The 18,616-nt window shown below is 42.1% G+C and overlaps 1 protein-coding gene and 1 long non-coding RNA gene across 3 annotated transcripts in view; one reads left to right on the plus strand and one right to left on the minus strand.

Moving 5' to 3' along the window:
* Positions 1–223: 223 nt before the first annotated feature.
* On the minus strand, positions 224–3,350 carry LOC311353021. The gene is made up of 4 exons (XR_014636967.1): positions 3,220–3,350; positions 2,794–2,923; positions 1,544–1,676; positions 224–527 (listed from the first exon to the last, which is right to left on the minus strand). It is a non-coding gene; the product is annotated as an uncharacterized lncRNA (long non-coding RNA).
* Positions 3,351–4,820: 1,470 nt separating this feature from the next.
* Positions 4,821–18,616, plus strand: part of faf1 (Fas (TNFRSF6) associated factor 1) — a 58,623-nt gene continuing 44,827 nt past the window's right edge. Inside the window, exons 1-7 of one of the 2 annotated variants that reach the window (XM_084472642.1) lie at positions 4,821–5,103; positions 6,900–6,965; positions 7,211–7,257; positions 10,750–11,027; positions 11,218–11,309; positions 12,492–12,583; positions 18,447–18,552. In XM_084472642.1, coding sequence (XP_084328768.1) covers positions 5,044–5,103; positions 6,900–6,965; positions 7,211–7,257; positions 10,750–11,027; positions 11,218–11,309; positions 12,492–12,583; positions 18,447–18,552 — 741 coding nt within the window. In that variant the 5' untranslated portion in view covers positions 4,821–5,043. The remainder of the gene's footprint in view (positions 5,104–6,899; positions 6,966–7,210; positions 7,258–10,749; positions 11,028–11,217; positions 11,310–12,491; positions 12,584–18,446; positions 18,553–18,616) is intronic. The other variant, XM_084472643.1, reaches the window with a different exon arrangement.

The raw sequence follows: 18,616 nt of genomic DNA on the forward strand, positions 1-18,616 counted from the left end.
AGGGTCAATATGAAGCGATCTTTCTGGCCTTTAGAAAATCAAAATACAGAATAAAATGCCAATGAGGCAATAACGAAGCGCACACACTCATAATCATCAAGGTTTAATCAGAGGATTAGGGCAAACCCATTAAAGGCCTATTGTCTGCCAACTATAAAGTTGGCAGACAGTTGGGACTAAGGTAGTCCCCTATCCATATGGCAGTAGCCGTTGTAGCACCTTCTTGTGCTAAATCAAGCATTATGGCCTTCGTGGTCCTCTAGGCCGAGGTTTGCAGTGAGTTCAACCAGCAGCCTTACTACCCCCGTATGGCCTTCTTGCGCGGCGAGATGCACTGGTAGATTCCCGCGGTCGTCCACGAGATTTGCATCGGCGCCGTGGCTCATGAGCACCTGCACCATGTCCAAATAGCCGTCGCGCGCGGCGTCGTGCAGGATGGTGAGGCGGTGGACAGGGTCGGGTCGGTTAGGGTCAGCTCCTGACTCCAGAAGATATAAAGCGACAGCAGGACAGCCCAATTTGACCACCTATTGGGAATAAATAAAGAAAAGTGGCCACGAGAATCACATCAGCATATTGTTGTTGTCCATATTATCATTGTGCATCCACACGTCTCAATCCCCTAAAAAACGCCCAAAAAATACTGTTGACTAAGAACTCAATTTACTTTATCAGGCATTATTTCCTGATCATAACGTTGTTGTTTTTTATATTTAGGGAACTTTCCTCACTTTCTAATCTCTTATTTATCAAAGCGTTTTAGGAATGCAAATGTCTTGCTAGGCCTACATCTCAAGTGAACTAAAACTTGTTGTGCAAATTAAATAGTGGATGACTTATCAGCTGAAGTTATTGTTTCCTGCACCTTTATAATTTTTAAAATTAAATATACAGTATATATTTTTTTTCCGTTAAAATTTTCGTTTCAATTTCGTTCTTCCTTTTCATAAATTGCTAAACGCTCATGCAATATACAATTATTGTATTATATATCCTGATCACATCATGGTTGTTCAATTCATGATTAGGTATTTATTATTATTATTATTATTATTATTAAACCTTTATTTAACCAGGCAGATCATTAAGAACAAGTTCTTATTTACAATGATGGCCTGACAAAAAGCACAGGCTTCTTGGGGGGGGGGGGGGGGGGGGGGGTTGCCGAGAGGCAACGGCACAGCCGTACATAGGCCTACAACAAGGCAGCAACAGGGACCTGCAGGGTTAACATACAGCTACTCAGACAAAGTACGAGGGAAAAACAGGATTACATAAACAAGGCAGAATAGCAATAATAAACTTATAGCAAAATAACAATAGGTAGGTATGTGAACATTAAAAAACGACCTCATAGTAAACAACAAAGTATATTATTCGAGCAAAAGCAGGAAGTGTGGCTCTGATTTAACTGATTTAACATCTACATAAGTAGGCCTATATCACAAATTGTATATCTTTAAAAAGGCTAATGTATGCAGGTCGTTTTAATCGGCAGGAGAGCATTTAAAAAAAAACACATTAAGAAACACTTAATACCAACCTGTAATGGAGTCCTGCCATGTACATTGTATCCATTGACATCAGCTCCATTTTGGAGACACTGTTTGACACCGGCTAGGTATCCATTTGCAGAAGCACTGCAGAGCTGGTCAGTTTGTGATCTTTCTGTCATTCTTGAGAAAGGATAGAAGTGCAGTGAAGCGTGATTTACCCAGGTCTCTATAGACATGGGAGTATTCTCGAAGATGTGAAGCACCTCCTCTTTTTTTTCTTAGTATCTTTGACATTTTCCCTCACATTGTTTGTAGGCCTATTGCAGGATGGACTTTATTATTCAATATTATTCTCGTTAAACTAAATTTTTCTAAATCCTATTGGTATCTGATGAAATATGGTTACATGCATTCTCTTTATTCTATTGCTTTATTTAAGACAGGGACCATGTACAAGGTTCATTAATTACGTGGAGCAAAAAGATGGCTTGTACCAGATTATAGCTAAAAGCTAATTTCCATCTGCAGTCCAAAGAGCTATGCTTGTTCATGCTTGAATCTGAATGCTAATATAGGGCTCTTATTTATGTATTTTAATAAATGCGTTGTTTTTTTTGCCAGCATAACCTACTTTGCACAATTAATGTTTCGAAATAACATGAAATATAACGAATGAAAGAAATAATTTACGAATTAACGAATCCTATTAGTTAACTTATTTGTTAAGCACAGCGATCACTGTTGGAAAATAAACACTCACATACTCTATCAAACATTTCAAAAGAATACATTGCTATAATAGCCAGTGCATGGACCAATATCATTTGATCATTTGAACTGTTATTGTGTGGAAATTTTGGACTCTACCACTAAAAGTGAGATTATTTACCAATTGAGAATGTTTCTTGATCTTCCTTTTTTAATAGGGGAAATCGCCCTAACCCTATATTTACTTTACTAAATCAAGCCTAAAGTTTAATTCAAATGCTGCTTGAATTAAACTTTGTAAACTCAATTAAACAATATATAGGCCTAGCACAACCGGTGCAGAGTAAGTAGCCTAGCCCATATTTCCTACTACTTCTGGTGGACTTTTCAACAATTTTATAGTATTTTGAAAACCTTTCACAAACTGGTTTATTTTGCTTATACTTTGTTATTTTAACCTAACTATTAGCAAAGCATAAGAATGGTTTCTGCCAGGTCGCTAAAATGACCCTATTTGCTTTATTGTGCATCAGATTGAGGCTCATCTTAGAATTCTATTAACATAATGAGAGAATGTTGCAAAACTCACGTTGATCGTAATTACAATCCAGGGGTAAAACCATGTCCGGTACTTTCTTCCATGTAACACGTCGACATCCCAACCTCAGGTTTAAAATTAACCATTGTTACAATGTGGATTGCCATTTTGCCCTGGCGATCTGAAAATAAAAATAGATCAAATGCATTTTTACAGGCAGGCTGTGTAACAGGGATGCAGGCAATCAGAAAATGACACTGAATATGCAGATATTTGCCGCTCATTTTTAAAATTTGCGGTGAAACACCGCCCACCTACTATCTTGTCTCGAAACGATTGTGCAAATCATGACATCAAAATATCCCCAATGCTACAATGAGCAAACGCGGCTGTTTATTTGTAAACTATAGTGCGGTCAGTTTGACTGGCTTCTCGCCCTTCAACGGGATCATCTCGTACGTCTCATAAATAACTTACCCAGTGAAAGAAGACCATCGCTCTGATCCGGACCCATCTCTCCAACGCCGCTTATAAACAATATAGTTAGGTTGCCATGAAACAGATTCCCTCGAAACATCGTCTAAAATTGACGGGTACACACACTGGAGAGCCTGTTTTACGATCGAAAGCCATTGCAGTTTTGTTTTGACATTGAAATACTTGGAAATAGTTTTGAAACTCAGATTGTATAAAAAAAAGAAAAGATGAAGGGCGGGACAACAGTGCAACGTCGCAGCCGTGGGGATGCAGCCTGCAGAGGAATAGGGTATGCAACGCAGTAGGCCGTAGTATGTGGTTTAATATTCGAGTCTAAGGGCAGATATTTGTTAGCGATGCAACGTAATATAAGACCCAACGTAATTTAAGCCAAAATGCTCAATAACTACGTATTTTTGTTCTGTCGTCCAAAAAAACAGCTAGGTTAAACCCTGTAAACAATACCGCCCCCTCGTGTTGGACAAGTATATGTCGAGAGGACGCTCATGTATCCTCTGCCTTGGGGACTTGGCCTGTGTATGTTGTTTAACAATGTTAGACTGAACTATGTGAGGTTATTTCATTATGAAATGTTGTATAATTATCATAATTATCGTTGTATAATTGTATATGGGCCCTCTTATTGCAACTAACCACCATTGCTAAGCAGTGGTCAACTGCTTTGCACAATTCAACATCCTACATTACTGTCAGATTCAGCCGTAGTGTTGCACTGTGTGAATAATCCCTCAAAAATCATTCTAGGTCCAAAATATCTTACCAACGTGTAACTTACATGTTGTTAACGCAAAGCAAAAACTATTACAACGCTAACTCTTCCCTTTAGAATAGCAATAGCCTTTACAAGTATGATAAATATAGCTACTCATACATGTCACTATATATTAATAAGGTAAACAGGGACTTCATTCTAATAAATAACCTGCATACCCACCAATCTTGTGATGTACCTTGTGCCTACCATGTGAGAACATGTGCACACCTTGGTGCAGGCAGTTGACAGATCAATAAATAGATCCATTCACATTCTGGCTGGGCTATTCAAATATGGGACATTAACATGTGTTCTGTCATTATATTGATCACACACAGACACACACACACGCACACACACACACACACACACACACACACACACACACACACACACACACACACACACACACACACACACACACACACACACACACACAATGTGAACACAATGTGTTCAATGTGCAGTTGGACACAGTTTTGTCCAACTGCCCTTAGGTAGGACATTACATTTTGTTGTACAGTCAGAGTTTGGTTAACTTTGCGTCTTTGTAGCTGGTCAGCTGGTGGAAAAATACTTTAACACATTGATGCACACATTGAACAGCGCGGCAAGGTGTAGCCTATCCTATAACTATATCAACTCAGTAATTGTTTGATATATAGAGGGCTCATAAACACATTTTATTTGTTCCAGCATTAACATATTACCGTTAAACAGAATAATCACAATGATGCGAATGGTTAATGCACGAAAATCCAAGTTTATGTTATGACATTTTCCCGCAATAGTCCGACTTTACGTTTGCCGTAAAGCAAAGCAATGGGATAGTTGCGAGAATAATGATAGGAGATACGTGATCTTTGTAGTTTACTCATATGTGATTTTTGGATGCTTTTGGAGCTTGATGAAGTGACGCACTTGAGATTTGTTAAGTTCCCAAACGTTGGCACGCTTGGGAGAAGGATTTTGTGAATAGTCCGTCACCTTTCGAGAAGCAAGAAAGCGGGGATCGCAAGGAGAAGAATTGCTTTTAGCCAGTCATTGCCATGGCCTCCGATAGCGGCGATAGCAACATGGATAGAGAAATGATTCTGGCTGACTTTCAGGTGTGTTTCTACATGTCCCTTCATTTACCTCGCCCTCAAACGAATGCAACTTACAAACCTGTTATCTGCTATTGTGCTAATGCCCGAGTGACAACAACAACCATCAGCTGATTCACGGCGTAAACACTGCCTAGCGCTCACCGTGGCTAACAGGGGAGCTAGCGAGTTGACAGTCTGCTAACCCAAACATAAACCTGCTGCACTTAGCCCGTTGACAAGTGTACTGTGTACAGCCACATAGGTTAGCCCGAACTGTGTCTGGTCGCAGCCGAAGGACAACGACAGCCGTCTGTGTGACATGCTGTGGATGGCATAGCCCCCAGCTAGACTTGCTTTAGGCTCTTTCCATGGATTTCTGTTGCCATGGATGAAAGTTTGTGTGACATTCTTTTTAGCTAGCAGAGCAGATAGCCAGCTTGTTGTCCATGAAGCTAGCCAGACATACACAAGATGCATGCTTTAGAATGAAAAACAACCCGTTGTAATGGGGCTGTTTGTAGATACATTTCTAAGGATCGTAGTTTCACGATGTGCAACTATCCACACCGCCATCCACACAAACACATTGGCTCTTGCTGAGCTAAAGTGTTTTGTTCTGGATTGCCAGGATGGTATCACGTCAAAAGCAGGGCATTGTCATCCTTGTCGAATTTCTTCATGTTAAAATGGTTTAGATCGTATGTTAATATACAATGTTATGAGTGCTATGTACTAACTGTTATAACAACAAAGTGCGTATAATGTGGATATACAACACTGAGGCTATGAAGGTACAGGCCCGCGACAATTCCAGACAACGATTGGCAGAATGTACAACAAGTATATCGTTTTCTAAAAGACGTTGTTTACATTACTGGAATATTACTGGGATGTAGGCTACAGAATCAGATCATTTATTATTATTATGTGAACCAACCTTTACCAGTCCCCCCTTTTATAATCATGTTTAACACAATAACCGATCATAACCATTTCGAACAGACTACATCATTTTTATATCTTGCGTAGGGCCAAAATGCAATTGTAACGGACGTAAAACAATCCACAATACATTATACCTACGGAATACAAGCATGTAAACAACATAAACAATGGCTGTTGTTATCCAATGTTTTAAATGGATTGAATGTCTATTATCTCTGGCAGTCTTTGGCCCAAGGAAGAACATCTTACTGTATGTTGACTTGTTTTGATGTATAAAACATGTTAATCAATTGGTAATTACTCCATATCTCATTTGGTAAGACTTATAGACCTAAACCTCATACTTTCTAAAATAGATTTTCTATGCCATTGACCAATATCTTAGGTATTCTATACCATTGACACAACTATGTCTGTGGTTGTATACCGCTGACGTCTTGTATTGCATATATTGTTTCCATTGTATGTGTCTGGCTGGCTCAAATTAGACATCATTTTGCTTCATTGTCATAGATACTCCAATTAAGTCCAGTCTGGGATCTGAATGGGGTCTAAATGTTTTATAACAAACAACAATGCAACAGCTGCAACAATCTATATGAACGTGTTAATCGTTTTCTAGAAAAGGATGTTAGTGTTGTTTTGATGATACCAAAATATCTGAGATTGTCTGAGCTGAGCCTATGATATACAACTTGTTTTACTAATTTGAGCAAGGAGCAAAGAGGATAGTTCTGCTACTGCTACTGCGACTAATGCCTGTTGGGTAACACAAGCATATTTAATATGCTCTGGTTTAGAATATACATATACATATGCATGTTTTGTACCTTGCCCTGCTTCGTTTTCATTTCATCCTTCTTTCCACACAGGCTTGCACTGGAATCGACATTGCTGAGGCAATCGCTCTACTTGAGCTCAACAACTGGGATTTAGTGGTACGTTCTTTTTCATTCCTCCATGGCACACCTGGCATCTGCCATTTATACTGGGGACATGTAGTCAAACCACCCACGTCCCAGCTGAGTTTTGTTAGTATAGGTATAAGTTATATAGTTGACATGTGCATGCACACAAATGTATATCCAGGCCGCTTTTTTTTTTCCTACCTGTATTGTTTTATTGACCTATTTTTATTCTCTCATTGTCATTCACCTATGATTCTTTTTTACTCTTCTCTTAGGCAGCAATCAATGGAGTGATACCACAGGAGAACGGGATCTTACAAAGGTAACTCACATTCACAATAAGTGACTTTTCACCAAATACACAGAACATACAACACAGCAGAAGGGACAAACTCAGCATAAATCTTTGTGTACTTATTTCTGTGTCCAAAGATGCTGGCAAAAGTTCAAACGCCATTGCATTCAAAAGCCATTGCATGCAAGGTTTCGCCCATGAGTTACATTCTTAGAACCTTGTGGTTGATTTCACCCTAAAATGTTTCTCCCTAAGAAACCTACAGACAGGTTTGTTTATTTCCTCTGCCTCCCTCCTCCGTTATCGCTGGAAAAAAAAACGGGTTTGTCAAAGTGGTTGTATGGGTTGAATTATCAGAAGCTGCAGCAGTAACCACAGCTGCAGCCCAAGACTTTTCACCAAATACACAGAACATACAACACAGCAGAAGGGACAAACTCAGCATAAATCTTTGTGTACTTATTTCTGTGTCCAAAGATGCTGGCAAAAGTTCAAACGCCATTGCATTCAAAAGCCATTGCATGCAAGGTTTCGCCCATGAGTTACATTCTTAGAACCTTGTGGTTGATTGCACCCTAAAATGTTTCTCCCTAAGAAACCTACAGACAGGTTTGTTTATTTCCTCTGCCTCCCTCCTCCGTTATCGCTGGAAAAAAAAACGGGTTTGTCAAAGTGGTTGTATGGGTTGAATTATCAGAAGCTGCAGCAGTAACCACAGCTGCAGCCCAAGTGTATGTCAGAAGAAAACCCTAAGTATCCACAGATTGGGTTTAAGTACAAGCCTCATCACTACTCATTACTATCAGCATGCATCCTAGTTGTATGTTACAGCTATTTATGGTCAGTCAATAGGGTAAGGGCTATTTGGCTTTTGAATAATTGGTTTAAAATGAACAAATAATCTGTTAATTTTGTCACCAAATTGCCAACCACGATTTTGCACCATTGCCATTAACATTGCCAATAAATATTGAAACGTTTAAAGACAAAGCTGTTGAAATATGATTGAGAGATGAAAACCTTCTGTAAAGACTTAACCGTTTCTAAACTGGAAAGTCCTTTTGTTGCCGCAGTTGTGCTTTCAGTTTCATAACCGTTTAATTCTCATGAATACACTGAGCTGCACCCCCAATACTGAGAAGTTCAACTGTTTTTATAAACACTTTCCTGCCTAGTGCCTACATATTTTTTGTATGCATGTTTGTATGCTGTTCAGGTTGAACATGTGTTCCAGTATTGTCATTTGGGTACTGAGAGGTGCAAGATTAGTCACAGGAGGGTTTCCTGAGATTGTTTTCCTGAGGTGTGCGGGAGGTCAGCTATTTTGATGTGCGCATGCATAATGCTGATGTAATGTATTTTGCACATTTGCTTATCAGCACATGCACATCATCAGCCTGATCACAGGTTTTAGTGTGATCACTGATTCCAGTGGGGCTCTGGTGCAGTCCAAAATAATTTATCTCAAACAATGGTATAGAAAGCCCTCCAATCTTCTTGGTTTTATAATACAGCTGCTTCTACTGTTCTACCCAATCAACTTTTATCAATTACTTTTCATGATAAAGTCACTTTTTATTTTACTACATACTTACATTCTTCCTACATTTTGTCTAAAGCCATTCATAAGCTAATGCCACAGAAGTGTCATCATGCGTTTGCATCAACACATCATGCATCAGCAGTTTTTTTTCTGTTAATAATTTTACACAATATTTCTCGAAAATATAATGAATGTATAATGACAATGTAACAATTTAGTGGGGTGTATAAGGGGCACCCATGATATATATTTTTTCAATAATGAAATTGCTTTTCAGCAAACATCATTTCTATTTCGATTTATTTTGCATAACTGATTGCAGTGGCGTAAGAAATCCATGCATCCAGCTGTGCCACTGCTGGATGCATGTAGGGGTAACACTGGTCACAGGGATGGGTGCATATGTCAGTTCATTATGTATGATTTAGTTGGGAGAGGGTCAGGTAAACTGGTCATTAAGTAGTTGCCTTTAGCACTCAACCGCACAATTACCTTAGCATCAAGGCAAGAAACTAAAAAGGTCAAAATCTTTGGTTAAGACTGAAAGTGTGTTCTTCAATGTGTTGACCTGCACTTTCAGATTAAAAGATAACTCTGAGGATAACCGGTAGCAATGCTATTTCCTGTGAGACCCAACATTTATTAACAAAGAATAACCCTACTTGGTTTCTGCAGAATTATAAATGTATATTCTTTGTTTCACTCAAACATCGAAATGGAAATCTTATTAGCTTTTTTGTAGTTTGTTTGTCCTGTGCTTATTCTCCAAAGCTAATGCTGGCTAAGTAAAAAAAAAAAGAAGTGATTTGCCACAAAAAAGGCAAAGAAACATTGAAACTGCACCACTACCCCCTTCGGCCAACAGTAGAGTTGTAAACCGCTTCCAAAGAGAAAGGGGCTTCTGTGAGCACTATTGGGCTTTTCTCTCCCAGTCAACGGTCAGATTCTCTGAGCGGAGCTGCTCTCAGGTTCTGTTATACTGCCTCATTTGCGTGCATGTTTGGGAGCGCGCACACATGTAATCCTGTGCAGGTTTTAGGCCCTTGGCCCATGAGAAGTTGGTAGATGTTTCTTAAGGCATACATTGTTATGAAAAGAGCCTGGCTGGCTGGGGGAACAGCAGCCAACTACTTTACTAAGTGGCTGGCACGGATTTGGAGGGATTGGCATTGCCCAGTAAACAACCTCTGATGACGTGACCTGAACTTGAGCCAGCTGCAGCTTGAGGCCTGATTTCAATTTGAAATGCAGTGTCTCCCTCCTCCCCTTTTGGTCATTATTCCAAGCCACATCCTAGATAACAGATAAATATTATTGACAGTTATTAAAAACGCTGAATACACTGTAAAAGCACTGTCCTGTGGTGATGACAGTTACATTCGGTGGTGGCCAGAGTTGTGCATGGACTGCCTCTCGAGCTTCTGAGGACAGCAGTGCCCTCTAGATGTAGGCCAGAGATCAGCAAGGCTAGACGGCACCAACGGTCGACTCGGCGGCCGTTAGTGTTTCCAGAGCCAACTGTGGTGAAAGAGCATGCAGGATCTCTTGAGCCAGCCCAGCCCACCGCACGTTGTCGTCACAAAGGACACTTTGAGCAGCCTTCTTCCAACAATCGTTTACACAATCCTGATCACTCATAACATTTCAACGGCACATTGCCCACCAAGATTTGAATGACATCTTTACAGTTACATTCTCAAAGGGCTTCAGGGCTTCTAAGCTCTCAAACTCTCCGAACACTGCAGGAACACTGGAGGGTTCGCGCCCTTGATTGACATCTTTGTGAACGTTTATAGAACTTCATGTCATTATTATAATGTCTTATTTGACAATAATATTAATTTGATATCATGTACGGTTAATCCCCTTACAACACTCATGGTATCACTTCTATGTTTGTGTCTAGAATATCACAGTGACCCTTTTGGCAGTAGGTGATCCTGAACCTCTACATCTCTGAACCTTTTGTCCCCCAGCAGTAGCTTTGCCAGCGAGGCGAGTCAAGCCAACCTATACGGACCCCTCAACCAATCAGAAGCAGCCGAGGCGGCGGCGGCGGTAGGCCCGACCCCCAACCCCCCTTCGACGTCCTCGTCCTCCTCTCCTCCATCCTCTTCCGCTTCAGGCTCCGCCTTCTGCCCCATCCTCCAGTCTTCCCGACACATCGTTGAGCGCCAGCCACGGATGCTCAACTTCAGGGTGGAGTACCGGCAGCGGACCACCGAGGTGGTGGTGGAAGAGGCGAGCACAGTTGGTATGTATGCTTCCCTGTAATATACAGACATAGAAATGGCCCCCAAAACACAAACACACTCATAGGAGCGAGAATTATGAATCGCGATGTTGGATTGGAGGGATCCATTTAGCAGCATTGTTACCTGCATAACCTGATCGCACACTGCCATCTAGTGGAGAAGTGAAAGTAACTGTCCTCTGCTCTCCAGGGGAAATCAAACACATCCTTGTGACAGAGCTGGGGGTTCCAGTGTCCAAAATGCAGCTGAAGGGATGGAAGAGTGGAGACGTACCAGACAGCGTGAGTTATGGGATGTTCGAGTGAATATGGAAGATGGTTGGTAAATGATGGTGTCCTCAAAGCTTTAATCATTGTTTTGTCTGTATGACTTCACTGAGGGTGTCACGAGTCATCCACCGTTAAAAGAATGCCATTAGAAAATGAAAATTCTTTTGAGCTTTTCCGTGAGTATGCCAACATGCTAATGCTAGTGAGGCTAAGGAGCAGGCAAGCCATGTTTCAGGTCCCTGGGCCACTTTAAATCAGCCTTGTGGTTTTTGTTTTAGCTATTTACACCAAACTTTCCAAATTACATTAGGGGGATGTACTTAAAGTGCTGACCAAGTTTGAAATCCTTGGCCTACTGTGAAGTGGACTTGACATTGCTTAAATAATGGCGTCTCATTTGCAAAATCATATTTGGCCTTGGCTCTGCCATTATTAACAAAAGAAAAAAATCCCTTTTATCAGGAAATATAAAAGTGCATGTGTACCACATTTTGTGTCATTTTCAATTCCAATGGTTTTTCAATACTTTGAGGGACGTTATTGGCCATTGAGGCAAAAATATGTCTCAGCATGTCCATTAAGCCCCTGATGGCAAGGTACAAAATGTTTTAGCAAACGTGTTGGGTGTTTAGGTTTGAATTCAAGTTATAGCGGCCCCTGTAGTTAAAGCAGTACCAAGACATTTTTGAGATCTACTTACCAAATTTGAGCACTCTCAGATGTTTGGTGTTGACTTTAGCGTTTTGGCTACATTCACTTTCCATGTATATAAAAAAAACATACAATACTGTTACTCTCTTAGGAATAGTGTACTTGCTGAATAGTGCACCCACATTTTTTGCCATTAGTCTGGGGTTAATACCTCAAAAACTGTAGGAGAAGAGAGGTCCCGAAAATGAGGTGGAAGAATAAAAATAGGACACAGAACAACAATAGTGTGTCTTGCTTTGCAACCACACTTGTAACACTGTGTTCTATACGTCGTGTCATACTTTTCTAACCTCATTGCTTTGGAGCTTTGTTTAAACTCGTATTGATCCTGTCATGGGGCAGTACACTGCACGATTATTATATTTCTCGGGCGTGTCTGTGACATTGTTTTTTGCATCGTAATAGTGTTGTGGATAAGTTTGCATGGTTAGTGTGTATTTTATGTGTGTATATAAATATATTTCTATGTGTGTCATTGTCCAGACGGTCCTGAGAAGTTTACACCTGCCCAAGAACAACAGCCTCTATGTCCTGACACCAGATATTGCCCCCACTGCCAGCACCAGCCAGAACAGGTACCCAGCCCATGGCTCTCCTGAAACCCCTTCTCTCTCTCCCCATCTATTCTTTCCTTCTTTTTCTCAAAAAACATTTTTGTGTATTAGTGTTTATTTCAGATTTTTTTTTTAACAGCCATGGCGGTGCCTCACAAACACACATTCAACCAAAACTAGGAAAACACAAAGGAGGGGAAAAAAGCACTTGACCAATGAATACAACCTCCAAGCTAGAGGTAGTGCTGGTGAAGCAACTGACTGTGAACACCAGGTGGCGCCCTATCTCCATACATTCCACAGTGCTTGGTGGGCTCTAATTCCACCAAGCACCGTTATGGAGTCAAATGTGAGCCGAGACAATCTACAAAAGTGACATTCTCTGAATTCTATCTCCATTTGAATATTAAGATTATATTAACCTTTGACCCACCGGAGCGCATGCCTTTCTCTCGGTTCCATTGTGACATTTTGAAGGAAAAGGCTACTGCCGCAAACTGCCTGTTATGTAAATAGTAATTTCCTACTGCCTCCCAATATATCTTCCACCTGATATTGTCCCTCAGCAAAAGCTTCCTTTCATTCGAGTGTATTGCAGCTTGTGTACCGCCCCACCACCTCCACACCGCATCCCTTTCATTAATTTTCCAATATACCATAAGCTGCTGATCGCCGTATCTAGTGACCACATCGGCGTGTAGAGAGAAGCCCCATTAATCCAGTCTGCCTCGCGCCGCGGGTCAGCAGGCTGGCCTCGCTGAACCGGTGCCGATATTAGCAACCTTTCCATCGGAAATGTCACGACCACTGGACACACGGATGCAGCGGTGTTGTAATCCGGTGACAGGTGGTGGGGCGACGTGTGCTCTTTCTCTCATCAGTGGTCTAGGTAAAGGTAACCCTACCCCTTCCCCTAATAGGGACCACCATTAGCTCCTAATTCTGTTCCACTTTTATCTTGGAGATGTCAAACCCACTCCACCCTCCTTTTTTTTTTAAATGAATGAGTCTTAGCACAGGAGTATCTGATGGCAACGCTGTTGTTTTATAATCTTTTTTATCTCTTTTCTGGATGCATGTGTTTGCAATCGGTTATGTTTGGCAGACATTTAAAATGTTGTATCCTTTTGTCTGGAGACCCTTCGTCCATGGTGGTGGTCCTCAGTCTCTTCTACTGAGGGAGAAACTAACCGTCCTGGAGGGACCCCGAGAGACATGAAGATAAAACCTACCTCTGCCTTTTATTACTGAAGCGCTTTAGTGGCTTTTTAATATAGTAACGTTTTCTTACAGGACTTATTCTTACTTTCATTCATTGAGAACTTAGTTTTTTTTGTTTATGGGAAAGTGAAGCAAGATGGGTTCTACACAAATAGTTTGTAAGAGTATCATCATCATTCAAAGACAAAGGACACAGGGATTCACAAGCGTAACATAAATAAAGTGCATTTAAAACCCAAACTGTTCTCAAAACACAAGCTGGGGTACGAAAATAGTAGCTGGCTATGTTATCTGTCCTTGCATTTAGTGCCGCCTTTATTGAGCCATGAACAAATGGAAATGTACCATTTGATCATGTTGTACTAACTATTTATCCATGTCAAAATCCATTCACCTAGGCATCCTTTCAGAATCCAGGCAATAACATTCCCACCCATTAATATGATGAACATGTTTAGGGCCGCATCCATTTGGAAACAAGCACTTCTTCTATCGCCAGTTAAACCATCAGCAATCTGAGCAGAACAGTTTAATTTGTCAGCATTTACACAAGTTACCACCCGGGAAGAGCAGAAAAGAGTTATGATTTGACAATCATTTCCAGCTTTCCCTGCAAGTCACCCGATGTGTTGGGTATATTTTCCTGGCAGTTGATGGCTTGTCTTGCTCTCTCTTCACTCGCCCCCATTCTCACCCCCCTTGCGTCACCGCTGTGTCTTTTTAGCAGTGCCCAAGTGTCATAGATATCATTTTTTGGTGTTAAAATCTCATTATTCTGTGTCAACCATTTTGGTGTGTGTGTGTGTGTGTGTGTGTTTTTGTGTGTGTGTGCCTGCGGGAGTTCAGTGACCCTTTTGTCATTCTAGCTGCTGTGAGATGATAGGTGGCAGATCACAGTGCAGTCTGGAGCGGCCCCCTGTAGTGGGAGCAGGCAAGCTGTTAGTCTGCAGTAAAAATAAACTTCCCAGTTCTTTTGCATGCTCCAAAACACACAGGTGTGTGCGTGTCCCTGCCTTTTGCAATCAGGGAGATGGTTTGCATGTTAATATGCACTAAACTTACCAAACACAGCAAACCTGTGTGCGGGTAATGATATGAATAAGCAGTAGTGCTGCAATATATACAAATAAAAAACATACCTAAAAATAAAATACAAATACACATTTCATCAAAATGCATACAAGTAATTCATAACTTTCATGTTTGTTTTCAAAACAAGGTTAATTTCCCACTATAGATGCTGAAAGAAACCACAAATGGGATCATTATTTCCTGAAGCTTGTGTCTGTGGGGCAGGAGTGCAGTGCGGCTGCATTGTTAAAAGCCTCCTCTTCTTAAGGGTCTCTCTCCACGGCCCTGTTGACTGAATGCCTGTGAGCACAAGAGGTGGCTGAGGAGGAGCTAATCCCCTGCATAAATGATGATGCCCTGATGAATATTTTAATGGCTGTCCTTTTTGCATCTTCATTTATCTCCCACCCCCCCCCCCTCCGGTTGCCATCCGTCGGCGTGTTTGCTTTTCAAAGGTTATTTGAGTTTTCATGGAAATTCAAAAATGACCAAAAGAATGGATTCATTAGCCGTGAGCTGTTTGTTTCCTGGGCCATGCTAGCCTTGCTCCTTTACCCCCCCCCCCCCCCCCCCCCCTTCCTCCTCCACTTCACCTCCTAGCCAGCTATTTTGTAACTGATACGGGTGCTTCAGCTAGCCGGCGTCCTCGCAGGCTAGCGCCACAGCGATGGAGAGCCTCCGACAGCTAGCATGGTGACCGGCCCGAGAGCGCGACCATGGCGGCACAGAAAGGAGCGGAACCGGAGCGGTTTCGCGTCCGCCTGTTTTGTTGTGGCTGTAAGATATGGAGAAGGTAAGGGGAGCGTGCGTCCGCCCGGCTGCCCGTGTCCTCCCTCCCTCCCTCCCGATGAGCTTCGACCAAGGGCGAGTGGATCGAGTCGCCATTAAACCATTTGGAGGATGTTTTTTTTTTTCTTTTTTTTTTCCCCCCCTGTGGGTGGATAGAGTTGTTGATAAAGTGTGTGTGTGTGTGTGTGTGTGTGTGTGTGTGTGTGTGTGTGTGTGTGTGTGTGTGTGTGTGTGTGTGTGTGTGTGTGTGAGAGACACGGTGCTGGTTTAATAAGGTCTAGAGTCTGCTCTGTGCCGTAGGGACCCACAGCGGAGACGGTGGGCTTTACCTCAGAACCAAACCAATCTGTTTAGCTTCACTTTGGTCCCGTTGCGAGAAAGAAAAAAAGAAAAAACACCTCTCGATTTCTCGCGTCCTCAAAGTTAAGTCACATTTTCCTCCCATCCACCTTATGTTGTGTCAAGGAGCCCCAGAGAGGCGGCAGGCCAACCCAGATGCCTCTGCATGTCCAGAGAGAGGGAGAAGGGATAGAGGGCCACACACACACACACACACACACACACACACACACACACACACACACACACACACACACACACACACACACACGTCAACACAATGGAGGGGTCCTGCTACCATCACAAGATAGACAGCACTTGCTATTGGGGGAGAAAAGTCACGGTGCTAAGGGATAAATATATATACATGTATATATATATATATATTTTTTTTACTCCTGTTTGTGAAGACTTAGACTACTAGGGTTGTCATTTTCTTTTACCAGTTGTAGTTCTGTTGTGGTGTGTTTGTTGCATGGTTGTTGATTACCCAACGAAAGAGCAGCGAGTCTGGTTTGGATGGTATATCTCAGGTGGAATATTTCAAATAATACAGAGTAACATTTCATTATTTTTTTCTACCATCCAGCCTAGTCTCGGTTATATCTGTAGTCCTTATTTCTTTCTACTTACTTCACTCTGCGCTTGGCTGTTTACTTGTTTATTTGTTTATTTGTCTGCCAGCAGCAGCGCGGGACTGTGTCCAAACAAATCATCGTGATATTAACCGGATCCTTATTTATGAGTACACACACACACACACACACACACACACACACACACACACACACACACACACACACACACACACACACACACACACACACACACACACACACACACACACACCATCGCACCCTTATGCTCAGCCCTATTACATATGCAGCCACTTCCCACTCCACACATTTCCAATCTTCCCTCGGTTAGCTACAACAAACATTACATTTACATATTGATTTCGTAGTTTTAGTCAATGTAAATATGCTGTCATTACAGTAAATTTGAGCTTCTGTTAACATAAGCTTGTCCAGATCTGCGCAGATTAAGGCGGTGATTGCATAATTAATGTGTGCGCTACATATTAATTCCCTTGTCCATCCCGCTCTCTCTCCTCTTCCTCTTTTCCCTCGGTGTTGAGCCCTGATTAAGTGGCCGCCTTGGCCCCTAAGCCTCGCATTGATATTCACACTCACAGTCCCAGCGTTTGCTCAAAATGCTACTTAACCTCACAGCTTATTGTAAATGAAGCTTCCAAAAGTTGATCCCTCACATCTCGCTCTCTCTGTCTCTGTCTCTGTCTCTCTCTTACGTATAAATATGGGAAGCGCAAGTGTCAATAGCCATCTTCTCTGTCAATTCTATTTCTTGCCCACTAATGAGGTGTACCTGTGGTTTTCAACCCAATTCCAGGCCCTTGTAACTCAATAACTGGCCCTCAAGAACCTTGTGGTTTACTGGACATGGTTTTGTTCCAGTCCCATAGTTCTGATGGACCCCAAATTGTAAAAAAAAAAAAAAAAAAATGCTGTACATTATGTTTACTATGTTGTGTGTCTTGGGTATAATGGGTTGTTTTAAAGGGTGAGCAGTGTTTCCAGGTCTAATAAAGTATTGATGGGGCTGATAGTGCAGTGGTTAGGGTTTTTGTCTTACTAAGGTTCTGGGTTCATACAGTAATGTTCGTGAACCTAAATACCTAACCTATGTCTGCTCATTAATGGCATGCATCTTAAAATAATTGATTGCAACTGTTTTTGGTAAAAAAAAAAAAAAAAAGCAAAATACAGATATATAGTATTGTTGGGAAAGCACACCATTTCCACCCGTGCCCTTTAAATGCAATGTTGTTTGCGACCATCCTACAGGAAGCACTGTGACTCCATTGCCATAGTAACCTGGTCTAATAACCTGGCCTTCCCTGCTGTCAACGTGCAGGTGGCCCTGGCTGAGGCTGCCTGCTGTGCTGGGGGTACAGTAGCACTATGCGGGCCTGTCAGGGCACAGCCAGCATAGTAGCTGTCCAGCCCCTGGAGGAGCCACGCTGCAGCTAGACTAGCTAGACATCCGGCCCCCCTCCCCGTCCACGTACAACCGCTCAGCAGGCTACCGCTGGCTGACTTGTCCTAGCTTGCTTCCTCTCTTGACAACAGTGCTGTTAGTGAACATGTTTTTTTTCCTTCTTTTGTCTCTTCTTTTTCTTCTCTGAATGCCTTCTTCATCCCCCACTCTCTCCGTGCGCGCACGCACGCGCGCACACGCACAAACACACACACACGCGCGCGCACACACACACACACACACACACACACACACACACACACACACACACACACACACACAAGCGTGCACACAAGCGTGCACACACACGCACGCACACACCGTGTGATATCAAACCTGGGACCCCCTGCTGCTTTTCTCCCCTCATTCGTTTTTCTCTTCCTTGTCTCTTTGTCCCACTTTGCAGTGCTCTCCCAGACTCATTAAACCAGAACTATCTGCTGGTCATCAGTCATCGGGAGACCCAGAAGGAGTACAGCCTCAACTTCCCCGGCACCAGAACTATACAGGAGGTCAGCATTGCCCGTGCACACACACACACACACTGAATGCACAATGACGATTGCATGCTTTGCA

The sequence above is a fragment of the Micromesistius poutassou genome (genome assembly GCF_964030765.1).
Source record: "Micromesistius poutassou genome assembly, chromosome: 9".
Classification (NCBI taxonomy): Eukaryota; Metazoa; Chordata; class Actinopteri; order Gadiformes; family Gadidae; genus Micromesistius; species Micromesistius poutassou.